We start from the raw sequence: 23,191 nt of genomic DNA on the forward strand, positions 1-23,191 counted from the left end.
TTACAAAGTATCCAACACATCACAAAACAAAATGAATGCATAAATGCAGAGATGCCTAAGATAAAAAAAAAATGCACATGCATGAAAAGGTGTTGTCACAGGGTGTTGGCAACACTCCTGACAACAGCTCGAGCTAGACTATAATGCACACATACTGAGAGACTTCCTTAGGTTGGAGAATCTCTCGAAATCCAAAGCTTTTGTGAATATATCAGCTAGTTGGTTATTAGTTCCAACAAACTCAATTAAGATCATGCTTTTCTCGACCAAATCTCGAATGAAGTGATGTCTAATGTCAATGTGTTTGGTTCGAGAGTGTTGTACTGGATTTTTGGATATATGAATGGTACTAGAATTATCACAGTACACAATAGGAACATCACTCTTAACACCATAGTAATTTAGCATTTGATTCATCCATAGGAGTTGAGAGCAACAGCTACCTACAGCAACATATTCAGACTCGGCAGTAGACAAAGAGACACAGTTTTGTTTCTTGCTGTACCATGACACTAGATTATTCCCTAAGTAGAAACATCCTCCCGAAGTACTCTTTCTCTCATCTAAATCCCCAGCCCAATCAGCATCACTAAACCCTACCAAATTCGAATTGGTTTCTTTAGTGTACCACAAACCCAAATTTAAAGTTCCTGCCACATATTTCAGTATGCGTTTCACTGCTTTCAAATGAGTAATTTTTGGGTTAGACTGGTATCTAGCACACAGACAAACACTATACATGATATCAGGTCTAGTAGCACTTAAATACAAAAGACTACCAATCATGCTTCTGTAAAGGGTGTTGTCAACACCTTCGGCAACATCCTCCCTAGACAGTTTTTCATTTGACCCCATAGGTGTGCGCATGTGTTTAGTGTTGTCATTCAAAAACTTCTTAACAAGATTTTTAGCATACTTGCTTTGGCACAAAAATATGCCATCATGCATTTGTTTCACTTGCAAGCCCAAAAAATATGTTAACTCATCAACCATACTCATTTCGAATGTAGAGGGCATACACTTCACAAAATCATCAACAAGTTTATCATTTGAAGCACAAAAGATAATATCATCCACATAGATTTGGCAAATTAAGATATTACCTTGAGACTTTTGCACAAATAAGGTCTTATCCACTTCACCTCTTTTGAATCCAATATTGAGCAAGTACTCAGTAAGTCTCCCATACCATGCACGTGGTGCTTGCTTCAATCCATACAATGCCTTTTCCAACTTATACACATAATCAAGATGATTTGGATCCTCAAAACCTTTAGGTTGTTTCACATAGACCTCTTCATTTAGGATCCCATTTAAAAAAGCACTTTTTACATCCATTTGAAAAAGTTTCATACCCATGTAACATGAAATAGCAAGCAAAAGTCGGACAGACTCAATGCGGGCTACAGGAGCAAAGGTTTCATCAAAATCCATCCCTTCAACCTGTGTATACCCTTGAGCTACCAACCTAGCTTTATTTCTTATGATGTTTCCCGACTCATCAGTTTTATTTTTGAAAATCCATTTGGTTCCTATGACATTACCATGAGCAGGACACGGTACTAAGTACCAAACATCATTTCTCACAAATTGTTCTAACTCTTCATGCATAGCATTGACCCAAAATTCATCTTTTAAAGCTTCTTCAACCTTTTTGGGTTCAATGTTTGACACGAAACAAGAGAATCTTACCTGAGAATATGTAGAACTCATGCACAGTAGACCTGCCATCTTTCGATAATCAACTTTTTCTTTCCTTCGAGTTTGCAAGTCTCCATACACATCTCCAATTACCTATGAGGTTGGGTGATTCTTCTGAATTCTGCTTGGAATATTCTTTCCAGCTTTGTTTACCTCACTGTTTTAATCAGTATTCTCATCAGTAGGTTTTTCAACTTTTGAATCTGGATTTTCTGTAGGAGGTGTTGTCGGAGGTGTTGGCAACACTCCTTTGACAACATCTATATTTCCAGAATTATCCAGCAGATCATTAACATCATCCTCAGCTGTTTTCTTCTTTAGATCTGCAAAGTCATCGAAAACAACATTAATTGATTCAAAAATAGTCCTTGTTCTCAAGTTATACATCCTATAGGCTTGGCTATTTGATGAATATCCTAAGAACATACACTTATCACTCTTTGCATCGAATTTAGCAAGATGATCTCTATCATTCAAAACGTGACAAACACATCCAAAAACAAGAAAATATTTAAGGTTTGGCCTCTTTCCTATGAGAAGTTCATAGGATGTCATAGTAGTACCATTCCTCAAATAGACTCTATTTGAAATATGACATGCAGTGTTCAAAGCTTCAGCCCAAAAACGTTTTGAAATATTCTTAGAACTAAGCATCACTCTTGCCATTTCTTGCAAAGTCCTATTTTTTCTCTCGGCAATCCCATTTTGTTGTGGAGTTTTAGGGGCAGAAAATTCATGAGAAATACCTTTCTTTTCACACAAGCTCGCAAAAGAAGAGTTTTCGAACTCCTTACCATGGTCAGTACGGATTCTGATTATCTTCAGATTATATAGGTTCGAAATCTTAGTGAGTAGCTTCTTGAATGCATCATATGTATCCGATTTTTCTCTCATAAAGTTTACCCAAGTGTATCGTGAAAAATCATCCACACAAACAAAAGAGTATTTCTTACCACCGAAACTTTCAACATACATTGGACCCATCAAGTCCATATGAATAAGCTCAAGGCAGCGTGTTGTCACAGATGTTGGCAACACCTCGTGTGACACCCTAGTCTGCTTCCCTTTCTGACATGCTTCACACACAAATGGAATACCAGATTTTAAGTTAGGCATACCTCTTACAGAATCTAACTTACTCAAGTTCTTTAATGTCTTGAAATTTGCATGACCCAATTTTTGATGCCAAAGATCAAACTCATTAACTTTGGTATGTCTACAAGCCATCTCTTCTCCGATTTGATAGCAGTTGTCGGATGACCTAGTTCCTGTCATGACACAGAGATTTGATTCATCAAAAACTTTGCATAATTTCTTATCAAATTGCACATGCAAATTATCATCACAAAGTTGGCTTATGCTTATTAGATTTGCGGTTAATACTTCAACATGAAGCACATTGCGAAGCTTGGGTAGACCAGCAACATTCAGAGTTCCCTTTCCAACAATGTTTCCCTTTGAACCTCCTCCATAGGTTACTTTTCCACTTTTCTGTTCGACATAATCAGTGAGAAACTTTTTTGAACCTGTCATGTGACGAGAGCTACCGCTATCAAAATACCATGCACCTGAAACATTAGTTCTTAAAGCAGTATAAATCATATGACACTGAATATCAGCTTTTGGTACCCAAATCTTTCTTACATAAGATCTGTTTCTAGGGATGTTGTGGGGAGGTGTTGGCAACACCGTAGGCAACACCTTCGATGCAGATCTGTACATGTAATCTTCCTGCAGTTTAAAATAGTATGGTTTGATATGACCAGGTCTATGACAATAGTGACAGATGTACTTACGTTTCCTTCTAGCCATTGAAGGAGCAACAGGTTGTGGCTTTGGTTTTGGAGGAATAGTTTGTGAGGCCTTTTTACTTGAGTTTTCTGAACTGTTACTTTCCTTGACAAACACAGGGCCTTTCGAACTTTCACCAATCTCAAAAATACTATTTTCAAATCTCAAACCAGCCGTACCATCTCTTCCCATCATGAGTAAAGAATCAAGATTGGAGGTGCTTGAATTAAACTTAGCCAATGTAGCTTTTGCCTTTCCGAGTTCTTCCTTTACTTGGCTTAATTCAAGGTCTTTCTTACTCAGCATGACTTCCAGCCTTGACACATCAGCCTTTAGATCAGAATTTTCCTTTGAAAGGATAGTATTCACTTTGTTCCTTTCAATCCAATCAGTATGTAATTCTTCAAACATCATCCGAGCTTCTTCTATAGACATTGTATCTTCACCTGTATCAGTATCACACATATTATCAGTAATGGAGGAATTCAAACAGACTGACCTTTGGGAGGTGTTGCGGCCAGGTGTGGCAGCACCTGCGGCAACACCTAAAGGATTGACTTGAAACTTCTTCTTGCTTTCCAGTAAGGCAGATAGGGCAGTATGACTTTCTTCATCTTCATGATCTTCTTCTTCAGACTCTTCATCACTCAAAGACGTGTTCATCCCTTTCCTAAGTGTGTTGGCACACTCATTTGCATAGTGTCCGAAACCTTGACACGCATGACATTGAACCTTGTCCAGCTTCTTTGAGACAAACTTCTTCTTTTCATCCACCATCATCCGAGGCTTAGAAATATCAGTAGGTTTCTTTGGTGATTGTTCTGGTCCAGTGATCCTCAAGGGCTTGTTGGAGAACATTGGAGTCTTGAATTTTTTATCCGTCTTTCTTGACTCTTTCATCCTCTTTAGATAATCATTGAATTTATTAGTCATGAGAGAGATAGAATCTTCTCCTAAATCAGATTGATGAACCTCTTGATGAAATTGAACGTATTCCTCATATGAAGGCTTTGAAGCTTGAAAAGCTATCGATTTTCCTTTATCCTTCTCTTGGTCTGAATTGTTCATCTCAAAGACTTGAAGAATGCTAATCAATTCAGTCATCTTCATCTTTGAAGTGTCCTTTACTTCTTCAAGTGTCCATATCTTCCCATTGAATCTTTTAGGCAAGGATCGAAGAACCTTGTTCACCATAGCTTCACTCGCAATAGGTCCTCCAAGAGCATGAGCCTCAGTAGCTATTTCCCTAAGTTTCTTATCATACTCAGCAATAGTCTCATTCTCATCCATCCTGATTCTTTCAAATTTAGCATTTAACAGCCTCAATCTTGTTCTTCTCACACTATCAGTCCCTTCGCAGTGTTCTTGAAGAGCATCTCATGCATCCTTAGCAATAGTGCAGTCAGATATGATCACATACATCCTCATATCCACAGTTGCAAGGATTGCATTGAGTGCCTTAGCATTGTAACTTGAGCTTTGTATTTCCTCGGCAGTCCAATTTTCTTCTCTCTTGATGATATAGTCTCCGTCGTCATCTTGCGTTGTTGGAGGAGTCCAACCAGTCAGAATACTTTGCCAAGCACGAACATCCATAGCTTTAATAGTATATCTCATTCTATGCTTCCAGAGTGCGTAATTAGATCCATCAAGAATTGGAGGTTTGAGAAACGAATTCGAAACAGATGATGAGTCCATCTTATTTCCCTGTAATAAAAATAAGCAACCAAGATCAGTTCTTAGTGTATCAAGAAGATGGCTCTGATGCCACTTGAAAGGAAATAAGGGTTGCACATAAACAGTTTGAGGTGTTGTCACAAGGTGTCGACAACACCTACTAAAACACCTTGAGTAATTTGCAGCGGAATATAAGTTAAGCGTGTATAAAATAAATAAGCAACCAAATAAATAGACTCAATTGAATTAAACAAGAGTATAAATACTCTTGCAGCGCCTCATGGCAAAACTTCACTAGAAAACTTTTCAAAGAGTTTTACAAACCCTAAAACTAGTGACTATTGTAAAATTCAATTTCTCAACACAAGTGAGAAAATAAACAATAAAGTTTCTCCTAAAACCATTCTATATGAAATAGAATAACGAAAAACAGAATAAGGAGAAAAACTCTTGAAGCCAAAAACACGTGAGATGTAAACACCCTTCGATCAACAATCTTCGAGTGTTCTTAGCGGCTTCAAGCAACCACGACCAACCGTCAAGCTTCAGCAGTCCTTCGAACGTATTTCTTTGCTTTGGAAAACTCAAGGTCTCTCAATGATCGATCACCTTTTTTTCTTGTGCGTGTATCTTCTCCATAAAATAGAGCAAGAGTCCTTCTTTAGAATGTTTTCTTGTAGGCATAGGACTCTAGATCTTGATCAAGACAAATCTACACAAAAAGGAATTAAATCATTAGATTTATGATAACATAATATTCTGATAACTTAAATTAAATCAAGTTAATCAAGGAATTAAATAACTTCATGTCCAAGAAAGGCAAAAGATAATCAATAAAATATTTTTCAAAATAGGATGATTTTAAGGAATAAAATATTCATTTCAAGTATGTATCCTTTAGATAGCTTGTATTGAGGACGCTCCCATTTCTCCCTTGAGTGATTGGATCCTCTTGTACAAGATCTTGTCACCTATATCCACTGTTTATTCTGGCATATGAGCCACCTCCTGCTATTGACAGCCCAGATTGCTACATATCATGTCGCCTCTTGACTGAGCAGAGCTTGATTGAGATAGTTTTTCGGTACCCCGATTCTCGTACACTTGAATCCACGCATTCATAGCATGTGTATACTCATATTTTTGTATTAAAAGCTTTTATGACTCACATTCTTTGTTTTGTCTTGGATATCCCATTCAACGAAGCAGGCCTTAGGGTGGACGGACCATCGGGAGTGGTCGTCGAGCCAGTGGCTGCATCTTACCGAGGATTGGTGATCTTATTCCAGTTCAGTTGGTTTATTTATACTACTTCGATTTGGTACGTTGTATAACATTAGGGTATCTTTTTTTAGAAAAATGTTATAAGTACATTTCGTATTGTACACCTTGACTTAGATCAACTTACAATTCCATTACAATTCTCCTCGTTAAATACAAAACTACCCATGATAAAAATAAATAAATATCTTGTTGGTCAAGAAAAATTTTGTAATTAATAAGAAATGTGTAAACCATGTAAGATGTACATCTAACATTAATATTACTCATTTTTATATTGTTCGATTGAGTTGTAATAATTTAAGTTTCCGTTGTTTTATATGTAATTTTCATTTATCTTAAGTTACGTTAATTGCATGTTATTAGAAATTGTTTACCAGATGATCCAAACGGATCACTACATATCCATATTATTAATTGTAATGAGTGATATTATTTATTTATTTAAAATCCAAATTTCAGATTTTCTTTTTTCTTTTTTTTAAAAGGTATTCAGCTTAGAATTACAATGGATAGTAGCTGCAAGATTTAATTGATTTGGGCTTATAATAATTATTATTATTTTTTTTTTTTTGTTGCCTTAATAACATCTCAAATATACAAGGTTGTGATCTCTTATACCGTTATACGGATATTGGTTGATGACATCGTTTATTTAAGATTAGAACACCACAAATACCCAACACGTAGACTTCAAGCAATCAAATGAGACCATCATCTCATGATCTCTATCATGTTTTTAACTAATTCATTCCATATTTTTTAAACATTTTGAATTTCAAAATTCCGATGTCATGCTTAATCTTTTACATTCATTTTATAAAGTCAAGAGTTTCAAATTCTCATCTTTCTCATGAGGTAAGACGTTATATATATATATATATATATATATATATATATATATATATATGAGTTTTGATATGGTGAGCACATGTCATGTGCACTTGTGTGTGCACCTGCTGATGTGGCGTTCATCTATTGGATGTAGAGGATGCCACGTCAGCGGTGCACACAAAAGTGCACATCATGGGTGCTCATAATATCAAATCTATATATATATATATATAATAACCTGCCTTATTTCCACTAAATTAAAAATTTTACCATTATAACACGCAACATTTCTTCTCTTCTTTAATATCATGCATGCATGTTCACACATATACAAATTTATATAATAAATGAATTTGTTTATATTTTTACCATTGGTACGTAGTATTTGTTATCTAAATTTATTGATTTATTAGTGATTTTCGTATCTCTCTTAATTTTTTTTCCTATTTTTTCTACAATTTTCTCCTATAAATTAAATCTAATCTAATCTATAAATATCACATCCCAATATATAACATAATATATCATTTTGACACAAAAATTATGAAATATTTTTTAAAAAATATAATTTATATATGAATTTCGTACCAAGAGCTAGGTGCTAGTATAAACGAATTTATTAAAGCGAACGGTCGATAATTGACTCGAAGTTGTTTTTTCCAATAATCCGGATCAATTATAATAATTATGATCATTAGCATATTAAATTCGCAACAGGGGAACGTTTTCCAAATATAGAATTTGTTTATAGCTTCTTAATCTTCTTTGTATAACATTCATGCATACGTCCATGCATATTCAAAATAAGTGAAGGAAAACTTTCATTAACTAACATGAAAAATTGGTCTTAAAAGTCGATTTTCTTTCTGGATGATGCTGCATGTACACGGAGGATTGCACGTTGAGTTACACGTTGAACTTAAAATTATATAAATATCTTTAATGTATTTTGAAAAAAAAATTCAAATCAAGTGGAGGGATACTTTTGTAATTTCATGTGTAATGTGTAACCCAATGTGTAAATCAATGTGTACATGTAGCATTTTCCTTTCTTTAATTAGTTATAAATAAACTCACAATTGTAACACGACAACATTTTCAAACAATTATCAAGATAATCTACTACGTACGTTGTTTAATAACAGTTGCACACATTTGTTTTGGATAAATATTCAACTTTCACGTGTTCTAATATTGAAAACTGATAAAAATAAAATTAAAAAAAGTAGATTATTTCCTCAAAATCTTAAAGAATGGAGTACAAGCAAAACCCAAAATTTCCTTGGCTCAATATTTCATTTACTTAGAAGCAACCCTCCCCCCCTTTCCCAACTCTATAAATTAATATACCCGAATCCGAACCCATACCCAAATAAAAACCAACAAAGAAAACATCAAACACTTCGAAAACAAACACAAAAACATACAACTGGAAAAATGTCGTCGAACTCGAGCAACTTATTACAGAAAAGTTCAACCAAAAGCATCACACAAGTAACCCTAACCGGTTTCGGCAACCTCATCAAGCTCCTCCCAACCGCCACCGTCTTCATGTTCCAATTCCTCAACCCTGTCCTAACAAACAATGGCCATTGCCACACCATCAACAAGTACTTATCAAGCATCCTGATCGCAGTCTGTGGCTTTTCTTGTTGTTTCGCCTCGTTTACCGATAGCTACACCGATAACCAAGGAGAGCTACACTATGGCATTGCAACAAGGACAGGGCTCTGGCCTTCTTCTTCTTCCTCCTCACTTGACTTGTCATCATACAAACTCCGGTTTGGAGACTTTGTTCACGCGTTTTTCTCGCTGATCGTGTTCGCGGTTGTGGCCCTTTTGGACCCTAACTCTGTTGAATGCTTCTATCCATCGTTTGAGTCTACGCAGAAGGTGTTGTTGATGGTGTTGCCACCGATTATCGGGGTGGTTTCGGGGTCTTTGTTTGTTGTGTTTCCTAACAAACGTCATGGAATTGGATACCCTTCAAGCCAGAGTTCGACTCCATCTGCAATAACTTCAGCTTAAAGGGCATTCATTGAGCAAGTGGAATTGTGTCTAATTTGTATAATATTGGTAAATTTATTATTTTATTTTATTTTTTTTGTTTTTGATCATGAAATGTGTTATATTGGTATTTGAATAAATGGTTGAGGGATTTGTCTTCTGATTCTTTCCCTTCATAGGACAAAGGAGAAATAAAACAATATTTAGAAAGCCAAAGTAAGGTTTTCGTTAAATTTATGATTATCATGTGCAATATTACATTTTCGACTAAGTTTTTACGTGAAGATGTCTCTAGACTCTAGCTATATACATATCTATATTTCTGAGCCAGATCAATTTGATTTATGTTGTAGTAAAAAATAATATTTTAACATTTTATTAGTCAGTTCGGGTCAAAGAGTTGTCTCGTAAAATTTACCCGTACTCATAGTTATTTTTATGTAAATTTATAGAATATATAATTTAGAGTATGATTGATATATGAGTATGATTAATATATTTGAATGAAATAAAGTATGAATTAAATCAATTGTAGAATGAAATAAGAATAATTATGGAATAATAATTCTATTTCATACCAAATTACCGATTGTTGGTATCGAAAAACTGAAAATATAATCGAGTGAAATTATTTGAATAATCAAATTATTGTAATTTAAAAAATTCAAAAATAATAGCTACTAATATTATAATAATGGTTAAATCATAAAATAATAAATATCGATGCTCTATTAATTACTATAAAACAATAAGTATCATGGTTCTCGTACACTTGAATCCATATACTCATAGCATGTGTATACTCATATTTTCGTATTGAGAGCTTTTATGACTCACATTCTTTGTTTTTTCTAGCTTGGACATGTCATTCCACGGAGCATACCTTAGGGTGGATGGACCATCGGGAGTGGTCGTCGAGCCAATGACTGCATCTTACCGAGGATTGGTGATCTTATTCCAGTTCAGTTGGTTTATTTGTACTACTTCGATTTGGTACGTTGTATAACATTAGGGTATCTTTTTTTAGAAAAATGTTATAAGTACATTTCGTATTGTACACCTTGACTTAGATCAACTTACAATTCCATTACAATTCTCCTCGTTAAATACAAAACTACCCATGATAAGAAATAAATATCTTTTTGATCAAGGAAAATTTTGTAATTAATAAGAAAAAAATGTAAAAAACTACCCATGATAAGAAATAAATATCTCTTTGGTCAAGAAAAATTTTGTAATTAATAAAAAAAAATGTAAACCATACCAGATGTACATCTAGCATTAATATTACTCATTTTTTATGTTGTTCGATCGAGTTGTAATAATTTAAGTTTATGTTGTTTTATACGTAATTTGCACTTATCTTAAGTTACATTAATTGCATTTTATTAGAAATTATTAACTAGGTGATCCAAACGGATCACTACATATCCATATTATTAATTGTAATGAGTTGATATTATTTATTTATTTGAAATCCAAATTTCAGATTTTTTTTAAAGGTATTCAGCTTAGAATTACAATGGATAGTAGCTCCAAGATTTATCTTCTTCTTCTTCTTCTTCTTCTTCTTATTATTATTATTATTATTATTATTATTATTATTATTATTATTATTATTATTATTATTATTATTATTATTATTATTATTATTATTATTATATTTATTATTATTATTTTTTTTTTTTGCCTTAATAACATCTCAAATATATAAGGTTGTGATCTCTTATACGGATCTTGGTTGATGACATCGTTTATTTGAGATTAGAACACCACAAATACCCAACACGTAGACTTCAAGCAATCCTATGAGACCATCATCTTATGATCTCTATCATGTTTTTAACTAATTCATTCATTCCATATTTTTCAAACATTTTGAATTTCAAAATTCCGATGTCATGCTTAATCTTTTTCATTCATTTTATAAAGTCAAGAGTTTCAAATTCTCATCTTTCTCATGAGGTAAGACGTTTTATATATACTAGTATTTCGCTGCACGCGTTGTGTGCTCGTACATTTCGTTTTTTGACGAAAAAAATAAATAATAAATTGTAAAATTAAAAAATAATAAAAATATAACATTTTTCTAAACAAATATTCACAAAAAATATATATCTTATAAAGTGAGTGTCATTTTTGTAAATATAATAATATCAAAGGGCACAAAGTGAACTTTTAATGGCTAAAAAATAGGAAACCGTATAAAATGACTATTTTGCCCAATAATTTTGGTTTTATTGAAAAATTATGTTAGGAAATAATGTTAATTTCAAATCAAGTTTCACCAATTAATTGAAAATTTGTTAATTAGAGGGTCTCTACTTTAATAATATAGTAAGTCTCAGTTTGGCTTGGATGATAGGATAAATAATATATAGATAAGTAATGTAATGTAATAAAAAATAAATGATAAATGATAATGAATATAGTAATTGATTTGATTGATAAATTATAGTTTATTTAATTTGATTGGTTGAATTTTATATAAAAATATATAATTACCATTTTACATTTTAATAATAAATAAAATATGAATAATATTATTTATAAGGGGTAATATAGTAATTTAAATTCGATGATTTGATTGATATAAGATAAATAATTAATGATTTGATTGATGTAAAATAAATAATTAATAAAAGGATAGATAATATGACGAGAAGAACGTAGGATTAGATAATATAAACTATACATTGATTAATAATAATCCTACCAAACGGAGCCTAAGATAATATAATAACCTGCCTTATTTCGACTAATTAAAATTTTTTACCATTATAACACGCAACATTTCTTCTCTTCTTTAATATCATGCATGCATGTTCACACATATTAAAAATTTATATAATAAATGAATTTGTTTATATTTTTACCCTTGGTACGTAGTATTTTATATCTAACTTTATTGATGTCAATTTTTTAGTTATTTTCGTATCTCTCTTAATTTTTTTTCCTTTTTTTCTCCAATTTTCTCCTATATTAAATTAAATCTAATCTAATGTAATCTAATCTATAAGACTATAAATATCACATCCCAATAAAATAATATATCTTTTTGACACAAAAATTATGAAATATTTTTTTAAAAAATATAATGTATATATGTATTGCGTATCAATAGGTGCTAGTATAAACGAATTTATTAATGCGAACGTCCGGTCGATAATTGACTCAAGTTGTTTTCCGATAAATATCCTGATCAATTATAATAATTATGATCATTAGCATATTAAATTCGCAACAGGGGAACGTTTTCCAAATATAGAATTTGTTTATAGCTTCTTCTTTGTATAACATTCAATGCATACGTCCATGCATATTCAAAATAAGTGAAGGAAAACTTTCATTAACTAACATGAAAAATTGGTCTTAAAAATCGATTTTCTTTAGTAAATAAACTCACAATTGTAACACGAAAACATTTTCAAACAATTATCAAGATAATCTAGTACTGCGTTGTTTAGGGAGTGTTTGCAATAGATTTTGCTTTTGTAAAAGTGATTAATTTATAGATTATAAAAAATTAAGAAAAATCAAAAGTTGATAGTGTTTGAAAACAAATGTGAAAATCTAAAAATCAAAGTTTGGTAGTGTTTGATAAATAAGTTATTAGAGTAATTTTAACAATGACCTTCTTATTAGAATCACTTTTGGAGAATCATAATCACCACATAACTAGCTGCTTTTGAATTTCAATTAAGTTAAGCATAAACTAACACATAATCTAGGTTTAAGAAACCCACAAAAATGATTTTTTAATCCAAAAACTAACAATCACTTTTTTTAATGACTGCAAACACTCCCTTAATAACAGCCACATACATAATTAGTTTTGGATAAATATGTAACTTACGTAAATAAAATAAAAAAGTAGATTATTTTCCTCAAAAATCTTAAAGCGTGGAGAACCCAACTTTCCGAAGAGTACAAGCAAAACCCAAATTTTCCTTGGATCAATATTTCATTTACTTAGAAGCAAATTAAACCCCCCCTCTATAAAACTCTATAAATATGCCGAACTCATACCGAAACAAAAACCAACAAGAGAAAACATTATCAAACACTTCGAAAACAAACACAAAAATATACAATTGGAAAAATGTCGTCGAAAGCTAGCAACTTATTACAGAAAAGTTCAACCAAAAGCATCACACAAGTAACCCTAACCGGTTTCGGCAACCTCATCAAGCTCCTCCCAACCGCCACCGTCTTCATGTTCCAATTCCTCAACCCTGTCCTAACAAACAATGGCCATTGCCACACCATCAACAAGTACTTATCAAGCATCCTGATCGCAGTCTGTGGCTTTTCTTGTTGTTTCGCCTCGTTTACCGATAGCTACACCGATAACCAAGGAGAGCTACACTATGGCATTGCAACAAGGACAGGGCTCTGGCCTTCTTCTTCTTCCTCCTCACTTGACTTGTCATCATACAAACTCCGGTTTGGAGACTTTGTTCACTCGTTTTTCTCGCTGATCGTGTTCGCGGTTGTGGCCCTTTTGGACCCTAACTCTGTTGAATGCTTCTATCCATCGTTTGAGTCTACGCAGAAGGTGTTGTTGATGGTGTTGCCACCGATTATCGGGGTGGTTTCGGGGTCTTTGTTTGTTGTGTTTCCTAACAAACGTCATGGAATTGGATACCCTTCAAGCCAGAGTTCGACTCCATCTGCAATAACTTCAGCTTAAAGGGCATTCATTGATCAAGTGGAATTGTGTCTAATTTGTGGTAAATTTATTTATTTATTTATTTTTGCTTTTGATCATGAAATGTATTGTATTGGTATTGAATAAATGGTTGAGGGATTTGTTTTCTGATTCTTTCCGTTCATAGGACAAAGGAGAAATAAAACAATATTTAGAAAGCCAAAGGGGGTTTTCGTTAAATTTATGATGTACATATGCAATATTAAATTTACGACTAAGTTTTTACGTGAAGATGGACGTCTCTACATATCTATATATATTTCTCAGCCAGATACTGAATTAAAAATAATATTTTAACATTTTTTCAATCAGTTCGGGTCAAAGAGTTGTCTCATAAAATTTACTCGTATACATAGTTGTTTTTATGTAAATTTATATGTGTAGCATATATAATTTAGAGTATGATTGATATATGAATACGATTGATATATTTGAATGAAATAAAATATGAATTAAATCAATTTTTGGATGAAATAAGAATAATGATGGAATAATAGTTCTATTGCATATCAAATTACCAATTGTTGATATCGCAAAGAATGAAAATGTAATGGAGTGAAATTATTTTTAATAATCAAATTATTTTAATTAAAAAAATTCAAAATAATAGCTACTAATATTATAATTATGGTTAAATCATAAAATAATAAATATCGATGCTCTATTAATTACTATAAAATAATAAAATTATTGTTATCCAGGGTAACCACTAAATAACTAATTATTATTATTATTATTATTATTATTATTATTATTATTATTATTATTATTATTATTATTATTATTTATTTATTTATTTATTTTGAGAGTATTATTATTATTATTATTATTAGATTTATGAGTTGGCGGTGATTGGGTTGCAGAGTTGGACGCTAGGATCTCCAGTCCAAGCTGAAGGATATTGAAATCTTCCTCAGGTTTTTCGATCCGCGTGTTTACTTGATCATCGTTTTCTTGAGAAAGCTATTGTGGGATTTTGAACGTGGGATTTCGAGTGAATCCGATTTTCTTGAAAAATGCATATTGGTCTCTTGATTAGTGCGTGTTTCGTGCAAGTAAGATGTTTGTGAAAAGTTCCGACTGAATTTGTAAAACAACAGACATCCATCTTTCCAAGTGGAAATACATTTCGTTTGTTTAAATGTTTCCGAATCAATCTATGCGTATTGACTGATGAACTCAGGAAATTCTTGGTTTTCTAGTTGATAAGACTGATGAATATATTTTTATTTCAATGAGTCGCACTTTTCCAAACCTGCGGATGGTTTATGGCTTACAGTCCAGTTCGTTGAATGAATTTTCCCTGTAGATTATTCATCTTTGGTGCCTGTTATGTTTTGCGTTTGTCTTTAGTACATTCATGTTAGAATTATGGAGACACTGATTGTTCTTGAAAACCTTTTAGGTGCTTCGGAACGAATTGATTCCCTGCAAGTGTTTGTAACTTATAAATAATGGAGTTCGGAGTGGATTTTCTATTGTATATTCAGACGAATCAGTCGAACTAAATTGTTGGCAGCATGATCTCCGATACGAATTCTTAATCGCTCACACTCTGAACTGGTTACATGAATTTTGCAGTTTGTGGTAGCTTATAACCAACATAATCCCATAAGCCCCGAAGCTTAGATAGAAGTGCTCATACTCTGCAAAGGCTCACACCACCGATATGGACCAACCTCCTAAACCCAGTCCCAGCCAGCAAAGCCAGCCACCTACCGTCCAGCCACAGTCACCGTCCGTACTTCACCAAAACGACGCGGATGAGGATGATGACAACGTCAAGCAGCTTCGTGAATGCTCTTCTCACTACTTGTCATTGCAGGTTTCTTGTTAATCTATCCACACATACAATTAACGCAGGCACCCGTAAATTTAATTTCCCAAACGCTATAATTACATTTCTGTGTTACAGGATTGTATGGTAAACACCAACAGGAATTGGAAGTCCTGCCAAAAGGGTATCAGTTTATTTATTTTTCCTTTACATTTAGCATATGCTTGATGTAGAGTGTTATTTTCCATTTCTCTTAGGATGAGGACGTGGCGTTTACCGTTGACCTTTTATTTATGATAATTTTGAACAGAAGTTCAAGCTCTGAAGGCATGCAACGAGAGAAGAAAAAATGGCTGATGATAAGTTGATAACGGGAAGCTGAATAAACAAACACTCCTCTATATTAGTTTTAAGAGCAAAATAAAAATTCTCATGAAAATATAGTAGAGAAGCAATAGCTTCTTTATCTATTGTTGACGTATTCTGTTTTATTTTTTTTCCTTTATATGACTAATTAAACTACTTGTTTTCCCATGTGCTTGCTTCTTTCCCATGCATCATGTTTATACAACCCAAATCCCCTCATTTTTTAAGCGTGCACGCATCACAAATTTGACACTTGAACAATGTTTTGCCTTGTTCACACAACATCGTAGCGTAATTGTTTAAACTTGAATACCAGTAAACGTGAAAATATTACCATTTGAACTCGGTCTTAAATCATAGAAGGAAATGCAAGATATTCAGAAGCAAAGCACGCACACACAACTATCAGTGATTGGGTAGGCAAGCAGCAGATGTAATAAGATTGTTATGGAGCCGGAGAAAACTTGATGGAAACACTGTTAACGCAGTGCCTCTCATCCGTAGGCACCTTCACTCCATCCCATTTGAACACATGCCCCAAGTGTCCGCCGCACGCCGCGCATGTTATCTCCGTCCTCCTGCCGTCAGGGTCCGGCTGAAACACCAAGATGGCAAAACCCGAATGAACTAGGATCGAAACGGAAATCGTGATAAATCGAATTCGAAAACAGAGCACTCACGGATCGGCTGATGGCTCCCGGAAAGCCCTCGTAGAATGCAGGCCAGCCACACCCGGAGTCGAACTTGGCTGTGGATTTGTAGAGTGGCGTTCCACAGCCCGCGCAGTCGTAAACACCTTCTCGGTTGAACTTGTCGTAATGCCCCGTGCCACGGGGTCTGTGCAAGTGCAACGTTACAAAATACTTATCCCTTATGTTAGAAACAAAACTTAATACATGATGTTGGGGATTTTATTTTTATTATTAGGGGCGATTGAATTAATGTTGCCTGAATGAATCAGCTTCAATATTAATCTTTTGCAGAAAGCAAGAGTTTCAGTAAACATCCCAAAGGTATGAATCACACGCATGGCAAAGGTCCAGATCTTTAAACTGAATAAATAAATAAATAAAAATTGGAAGAGAAAGTTTCAATTGTACTGACTCGGTGCCTTTCTGTCGGAGGATGTGAAACTGCTCGGGAGAGAGAATCGCCCGCCATTCCTCCTCCGATTTCTCAACTGTGGGAGATCTTTCCGCCATTAATGTACCCAGAAAATAATTTTACAATGGTTTCTTTCGTTTTTAGAACTTTGGAAGTGGAGACTCGGAAAGTGAATGTAGACGGGTTACCAGTTCAGGTTCGCCAATAATTAAGCTCCGTGTTTCAAAAAAAGGTAAATCAATTAAATAAATAATAATCCCATGTCCAATTTCATGATTTTATTATTGAATCCTGGCCATAAATTTTATTTTCCTCACCAAATTATATTTACTTGGGTATTTACTTATTGATTGATGTCCCTAAGTCTCGTCTCGAGCCTATTTCCAAAGAGACATGTTTTTGGGCTTTATTCAATCCCAAGCCCAATACAAATTTCTGGGCTACCCACTTTCTAAAATTATTAAGTCAGATCTAAATCGAGCCCATAATATATACATATTATGTGCACCTACATGAGCGAAAGCTGACACGAGAAGTACTGATTGAATGTACAAGATGTCATATCCACTGTTGCATCATTGTGATCTTCCATTATATCAAAACTATAATAATAATAATAATAATAATAATAATAATAATAATAATAATAATAATAATTTAAAAAGGTGTCAAGCTTTTCACTCCGTTTCCTTACTCTTTCATTTTTTTTTTTAATGTTTTTTTTAAAATTAAGGAGCCGGGCACCTTTAGCTCCTTGATTTTATTTTATATTTTAGATAATAAAATTCAAAAGCTCGTAGGACGTTGATTTTGATTGTATTAAAATGATTCTAGTAAACAGTAAACACTACGCATGTTTGATTTTCAGCTTTTCAATTTTACTATTCATTTTTTTTTATATTTCATAATCTATAAATTTAATCGCTAAATGGGTGACGAAACCCACTTTTGCAAGCAGAAGGGGACCACAATATTCTTGTAGGAGTCTTCATTCTGTCGTAGATTGTCCCTTAATATGGGATCGAAAAAGGGTTACTCTCTTCTACAAAAGGACGTTCATCCCCTATTCTAATATCATTCCATCATGTAGGTCACTTACATTTTATGAAAGTTGCTATATGTGTTAATGGTCATGATCTTAAGACTAATATTTAACTACATTATAAAAAAAAAAATTACTCCAAATATAGCGTAGAATTATCCAAAAAAAAAAAAAGCCCAATAACTTAAAATTTGTGGATATATCATATCATGTTGAATCGAACAAATAAACTAACAAAGAAACGTGCATGTTTAGTGGAAAATAAGCCAAGACGGCCCATGTTTATTTAATTTGGACATTTCAATATTGAATCACCTGTTACTATATTTTAAAAAGTTAGATTTTATATTCAAGGGGACATTGGAATTTGAATAATCCAATTTGTCTGGCATGTCAAATTACAATTCTGAGTAATTAAAAATCTTAGCTGTACATATGTAATTTTCTTGGTTGAGGTCATGATTGAAATTTGAATAATTCAATTATTGGGATTAATAAATACAAGTTTAAACAAACTTTTCCAATGCATGCATGCATACTAATATAAATATATCAATGGCTAGTACTAATAATAAAAATAAAAATAAAAATAAAAATAAAAATAAGCTGGTTCATGCATAGACAGCATGTGGGAGCCCATTTTAAATTTAATTAATCAGCAAAACTAACCTGCCCAAGATTTTTATGTTTTATACTGTTTTAGACACGCTTGCTGACTTTTCCACCCATTTAAATTGGATTAGTGCTAATTTTCTGATAATTAATTTCTAATAGATTGTATTAAATAGATTATTGGTAATATATTGCGTATTCTCCTAGAGAGTGTGTGTATATATAAAAGGTGTATTTTACAAAAAAAATATTGGATAAAATCATTTTGATAAAATGCGTGCGCTAGTCCCCACTAACGATGTTATAGTGCAACATCAAAAATTTGTAGGCGTGCCAAATTTAAGTGGGGTGCAATATTATTATCAACCAGCACAATCTCCAATAATATTTAATTTCCACGTCAGCATTCATACTTGAAAATTTTGATCCCCATTTCTTTTCTTTTTTTCTTTTTTTTTTTTTTTTACAAAAAAGTCAACCCCACATTTTAAAATTTGATCATGTTATCATCGGCATGCATGATCGATTAACATTGGTACTTCCTAACAAAGAACATGAAAAGAAAAAAGAATTCCACCTAAACCCTAAAAAAGTTCCCAAGTTGTCCCCATGTCCCCCCCACCCCTTTGATCTTTTCAACTTCTTTGCACCACCAACAAAACGAGCCGGACGCCGCCGGCGGGACGGCAATACCCTACATTTTTCGAGCCGAAAACGTTTGAAAAACAACGGTCCCCGCGGTCGGAAACTCGTTGGCGACGCGGCTCCGGAGCCTCATGCCAAGCGGCTCCATGGCCTTGGCCACCCCCCTCCAAAGCTCGTGCCCGCGGTTGGCGCAAGTCGTCGACACCGACAACTCCGCCGGCCGGAATACCTTCACCGCCTTCTTCAAAACCTCGAAAAACTCGCCCCGATCGTCGTAAACCGAGCCCACGCACTCGAAACTGGCGTAACTGAACCCGTCCTCCGGTGTCACGTGAACAGTTGAATACCGGTCCCCGTCGATCCCGTTCATCGAATATCCGCAAGGATCAAATGCATAATCGCAAATAAGGGCCTTCTTGTTAATGCCCCTAATCCCCGTCGCCTCCGTCATCTCTTTCCCCGCGGAGTCGCCGTTTTTCCCATCCCCGACCCGCCGGAAAAACTTCTTAGCCAGAACCCGGTCCAGCCCAGTCATGCAGATCTCCACAGTGCACAGATCATCTGTGTGCACCTCCTCCATGGCAAAGATGTTCCCTTCATCACAGCCAGTGAAAACATGCCACTTGTGGCAAGATTTGGAGTTCATCACAAAAGCCTTTCTGCATGAAATGTTGTTAGGCAAATTCTCCTCCAAGAACACAACTTCATCCTTAAAGCTGGTGTGGGGATAGGGCTGGGCGTCCGGGAAAATGAAGCTGCCGCGGGTGTATCTGCACCCGCACAAGGTGAGCCCCATGGCCGAAGCATGATCCACCAATGGACGCACGGATTTCAGCAGCTGCGTGGTCCCACAAGTTTTGATGATGATCTTTGTCGGGTACACGAAGAGGCTCGATTCCGATAACACGTAAGAGTCGAAGTAGTTGTTCCCCACAGCTGACACCACGGTGCACTGCACCACATGCAACACTTTCTCCAGTGACACGAAGTCCAGCAGCCGGAGACCTTTCCCCGCCGCCGGATCATCGCCGGAGAAACGTAACTCCAGCCTCTTCTCAAATCCCTCGAACCCGGAAATCGCCATTAACAAATCGAACCGAACCCAAGATTTTTGGAAGTTTCAAGATTGATAAATATGTAGCAGCAAAAAGATGAAATGGATATTGTAGCTTAGTACTTTGCGTACTGTGTTGTTTGTTGTGAGAGTGAAGCTGAGGTGCTATACAAGGTACAGGAGTATGTGAGTATATATAGGTGAAGAAGAAGAAAGAATGGGGGGGTGGGGTGGGGGGGGGGGGGCATGCGGGTTGGGGGCAACAAAAAAGAAGGATTTGCAGGCAAAATGAGTGCAAGATGATGGTTATTTTTGTGTGTTGTGAGATCTTTTTGAAGACAACAACATGAATCTTAATTCATGGCCATGCGCTTTTTCTTTTTTCTTTTTTTTCTTTTCAAAATTCAAGAAAAAAAAAACATAAAATGCATTAATATTATTTGGATAAAGATCCGATTTTTATTTTTTGTCACACATGCATTTCATTAGTTAATGTGACAAGATTAGACGGATTAATGCATATCGTTATGTATATATATTTCAAAGATTGAAATCATTTCATTTTTGCTTAATTAAAAAGGCGTACCACTATTGGCACCATCTTCTTAGTGTGCTTACATTTGATCTTTGCTTCATTAATTTATATCCCGTAAAGATTTCTATCAAGTTATGATTCAAAAATTGAATATTTCATAGTGATTCGTCCTTTTGTAATTGCGCATATTTTGCCTAATTCGCTCAAATACATTATAGATACACACTTGATCCTCATTTAGAATATATATTAATGGCCTATGCGCGCTATATATATTATCTTCTTTTGTATATATATATATATATATAATATTATAAAAGTGGATGAAATAAAATAAGAATGGTTGGTATTGATGAGTTGAGATTACGTGGTAGCTTAGAGAAGTATATAGACATAATTATAAAGTTAGATGCTTCAGTGCATGACAACAATTATTAGAGTTCCTAAGAGGAGGCAGGCTGATTTCCTTGTATGGGGTGTCATCGAGTGGGCTCACAAACCTACACCACATTCTATATTTTTTTCTAAATCAAGGAAGCCTTAAAATAATCATAAAATTTTTTTATTTCAATTTTCCCAATATTATTTAGGATTTATTTTTTAAAAAATGAATGTGAATTAGTTATAAGAGCTAGAGTACGTACTTTTCTCAGTTTCTGAGCACATTATAATAAATCTTAAATATTAAATTGTAACAAGATTTAAAATAAAAAAAATAAGAATTAAGTTATTTGATTTTTTTTTAATTATTACACATAGAAAGATGTGGGAAATTAGTGTTCAGAAAAAAAAAACACAGAGGTGAAAGCAATTGCGCAAAAGGGACAAGTAAGTAATTACAGAGGTGAGCAGGTGTGCATAAAGAATGTTAGTCGTGCCCAAAAATAATCAATTATATTGTTTCCCGAAAACATTGAACATCGAATTACAAAATTTAAATAATACATAACAAAGAATCAGGCGTGACAGCTAAAATAATTAGAATATATATCCTTGAATTTTAGGGAGGGTCCATCTTAAGAAATCGCAAGTAATATATTTAATTTTATTCTTCGTTGGAGCACTATTTCATTTTAATTTGTCAACCAGTCTATGTTCCATCACTTGCATATACACCTTTTATGACTGGTTATACATATATATATATATATATATATATATATATATATATATATATATATATATATATATATATTGAGTTTAAGCTAGGTATTATCTTAAAAAGTTGATCTAATTATATATGTTTTGCTACATCAATATATCAACATTAACACATAAACTGACGTGAGATCATATCACATGTCAATTTGTGAATGGATTTTCGATTCTACCAATAAAAATTATTATCTTTTATGTCTAAATTATTATTATTGCAAAATATCATTTTTTTTAGTTATATCATGAAGAAATATTGCGTATATGTTTATTTGAATGAAAGTATATATATGATCTATGTTAATTATTATGTTTTTTGTAAAAAAATATTATTTTTTACTTTATATTAGGTATGAATTGGATTGACATAATATAAATATGTGAGATCATTACACATGAAAATTCTGCAATATTAATATTTTTCCACGTGGTGAGATACATATATATAATTAAATACACAGTTAAAAGATTAACTACGATGCGATATATCGTACGTACGTAATGTTGCATATACATTGCATATGTCTAAATTTAATATCTGAAGAATATTTTATTGCAAAAAGGTATTTTAAGAAATAAAAGTACATCAAGAAATTAATATATTGTATTAAAAAAATTGTTAACAATATTATTTACCAAGTGATAATTTAGGAAACGGTTGCAAAAAAATTTTCGGGGATGCATGAAATTTGCAATTTTGTGTTTTTCCTTTCCTTTTTTTAAAAAATTTTATTTTAATCACCTATATTTCAAATTTAAATATTAATCATATATCTTTCGGTTTTTTATAATTTTAATCATCTTTCTGCTGAAGTACTAACGAGACACTAAATACGTCGGCAGATCATATTAGCGTACAATGAAAAAAGAAAAAGATTGTCAAATAGATAGATAAATCT

The 23,191-nt window shown here is 33.5% G+C and overlaps 5 protein-coding genes and 1 long non-coding RNA gene across 7 annotated transcripts in view; 4 read left to right on the forward strand and 2 right to left on the reverse strand.

Annotated features, from left to right (window-relative positions):
- The window catches only part of LOC140863885 (uncharacterized), a 99,683-nt gene extending 89,335 nt beyond the window's left edge, over positions 1 to 10,348 (forward strand). The window contains exon 3 of the long non-coding RNA XR_012144047.1: positions 10,147 to 10,348. This is a non-coding gene — a long non-coding RNA (uncharacterized lncRNA). The remainder of the gene's footprint in view (positions 1 to 10,146) is intronic.
- Positions 8,683 to 9,417, forward strand: LOC140867611 (protein DMP2-like). The gene has a single exon (XM_073272674.1). The coding sequence runs from the start codon at positions 8,722 to 8,724 to the stop codon at positions 9,310 to 9,312; it is 591 nt and encodes a 196-aa protein (XP_073128775.1). The 5' UTR covers positions 8,683 to 8,721; the 3' UTR covers positions 9,313 to 9,417.
- Positions 10,349 to 13,343: 2,995 nt separating the features above from the next.
- On the forward strand, positions 13,344 to 14,110 carry LOC140867177 (protein DMP2-like). Its single transcript, XM_073272254.1, has one exon. It carries the CDS (start codon positions 13,394 to 13,396, stop codon positions 13,982 to 13,984), a length of 591 nt encoding a protein of 196 aa, XP_073128355.1. The 5' UTR covers positions 13,344 to 13,393; the 3' UTR covers positions 13,985 to 14,110.
- Positions 14,111 to 14,833: 723 nt separating this feature from the next.
- Positions 14,834 to 16,336, forward strand: LOC140864989 (uncharacterized). 2 transcript variants are annotated; one of them, XM_073269462.1, is made up of 4 exons: positions 14,834 to 14,919; positions 15,584 to 15,827; positions 15,918 to 15,963; positions 16,090 to 16,336. In XM_073269462.1, the coding sequence occupies exons 2-4, from the start codon at positions 15,672 to 15,674 to the stop codon at positions 16,134 to 16,136; spliced, it is 249 nt and encodes an 82-aa protein (XP_073125563.1). In that variant the 5' UTR covers positions 14,834 to 14,919; positions 15,584 to 15,671; the 3' UTR covers positions 16,137 to 16,336. The 2 variants fall into 2 exon arrangements, with proteins under 2 accessions (XP_073125563.1, XP_073125564.1); XM_073269463.1 differs by lacking the exon at positions 14,834 to 14,919 and adding an exon at positions 14,930 to 15,057.
- A 119-nt stretch (positions 16,337 to 16,455) lies between these two features.
- LOC140864988 (peptide methionine sulfoxide reductase B5-like) lies at positions 16,456 to 17,438 on the reverse strand. The gene is made up of 3 exons (XM_073269460.1): positions 17,250 to 17,438; positions 16,826 to 16,982; positions 16,456 to 16,740 (listed from the first exon to the last, which is right to left on the reverse strand). Exons 1-3 carry the CDS (start codon positions 17,345 to 17,347, stop codon positions 16,591 to 16,593), a joined length of 405 nt encoding a protein of 134 aa, XP_073125561.1. The 5' UTR covers positions 17,348 to 17,438; the 3' UTR covers positions 16,456 to 16,590.
- A 1,894-nt stretch (positions 17,439 to 19,332) lies between these two features.
- LOC140866372 (S-adenosylmethionine decarboxylase proenzyme 4) lies at positions 19,333 to 20,735 on the reverse strand. The gene has a single exon (XM_073271349.1). The coding sequence runs from the start codon at positions 20,630 to 20,632 to the stop codon at positions 19,598 to 19,600; it is 1,035 nt and encodes a 344-aa protein (XP_073127450.1). The 5' UTR covers positions 20,633 to 20,735; the 3' UTR covers positions 19,333 to 19,597.
- Between the last annotated feature and the right edge of the window lie 2,456 nt (positions 20,736 to 23,191).

The sequence above is a fragment of the Henckelia pumila genome, chromosome 4, assembly GCF_033568475.1.
Source record: "Henckelia pumila isolate YLH828 chromosome 4, ASM3356847v2, whole genome shotgun sequence".
NCBI lineage: Eukaryota > Viridiplantae > Streptophyta > Magnoliopsida > Lamiales > Gesneriaceae > Henckelia > Henckelia pumila.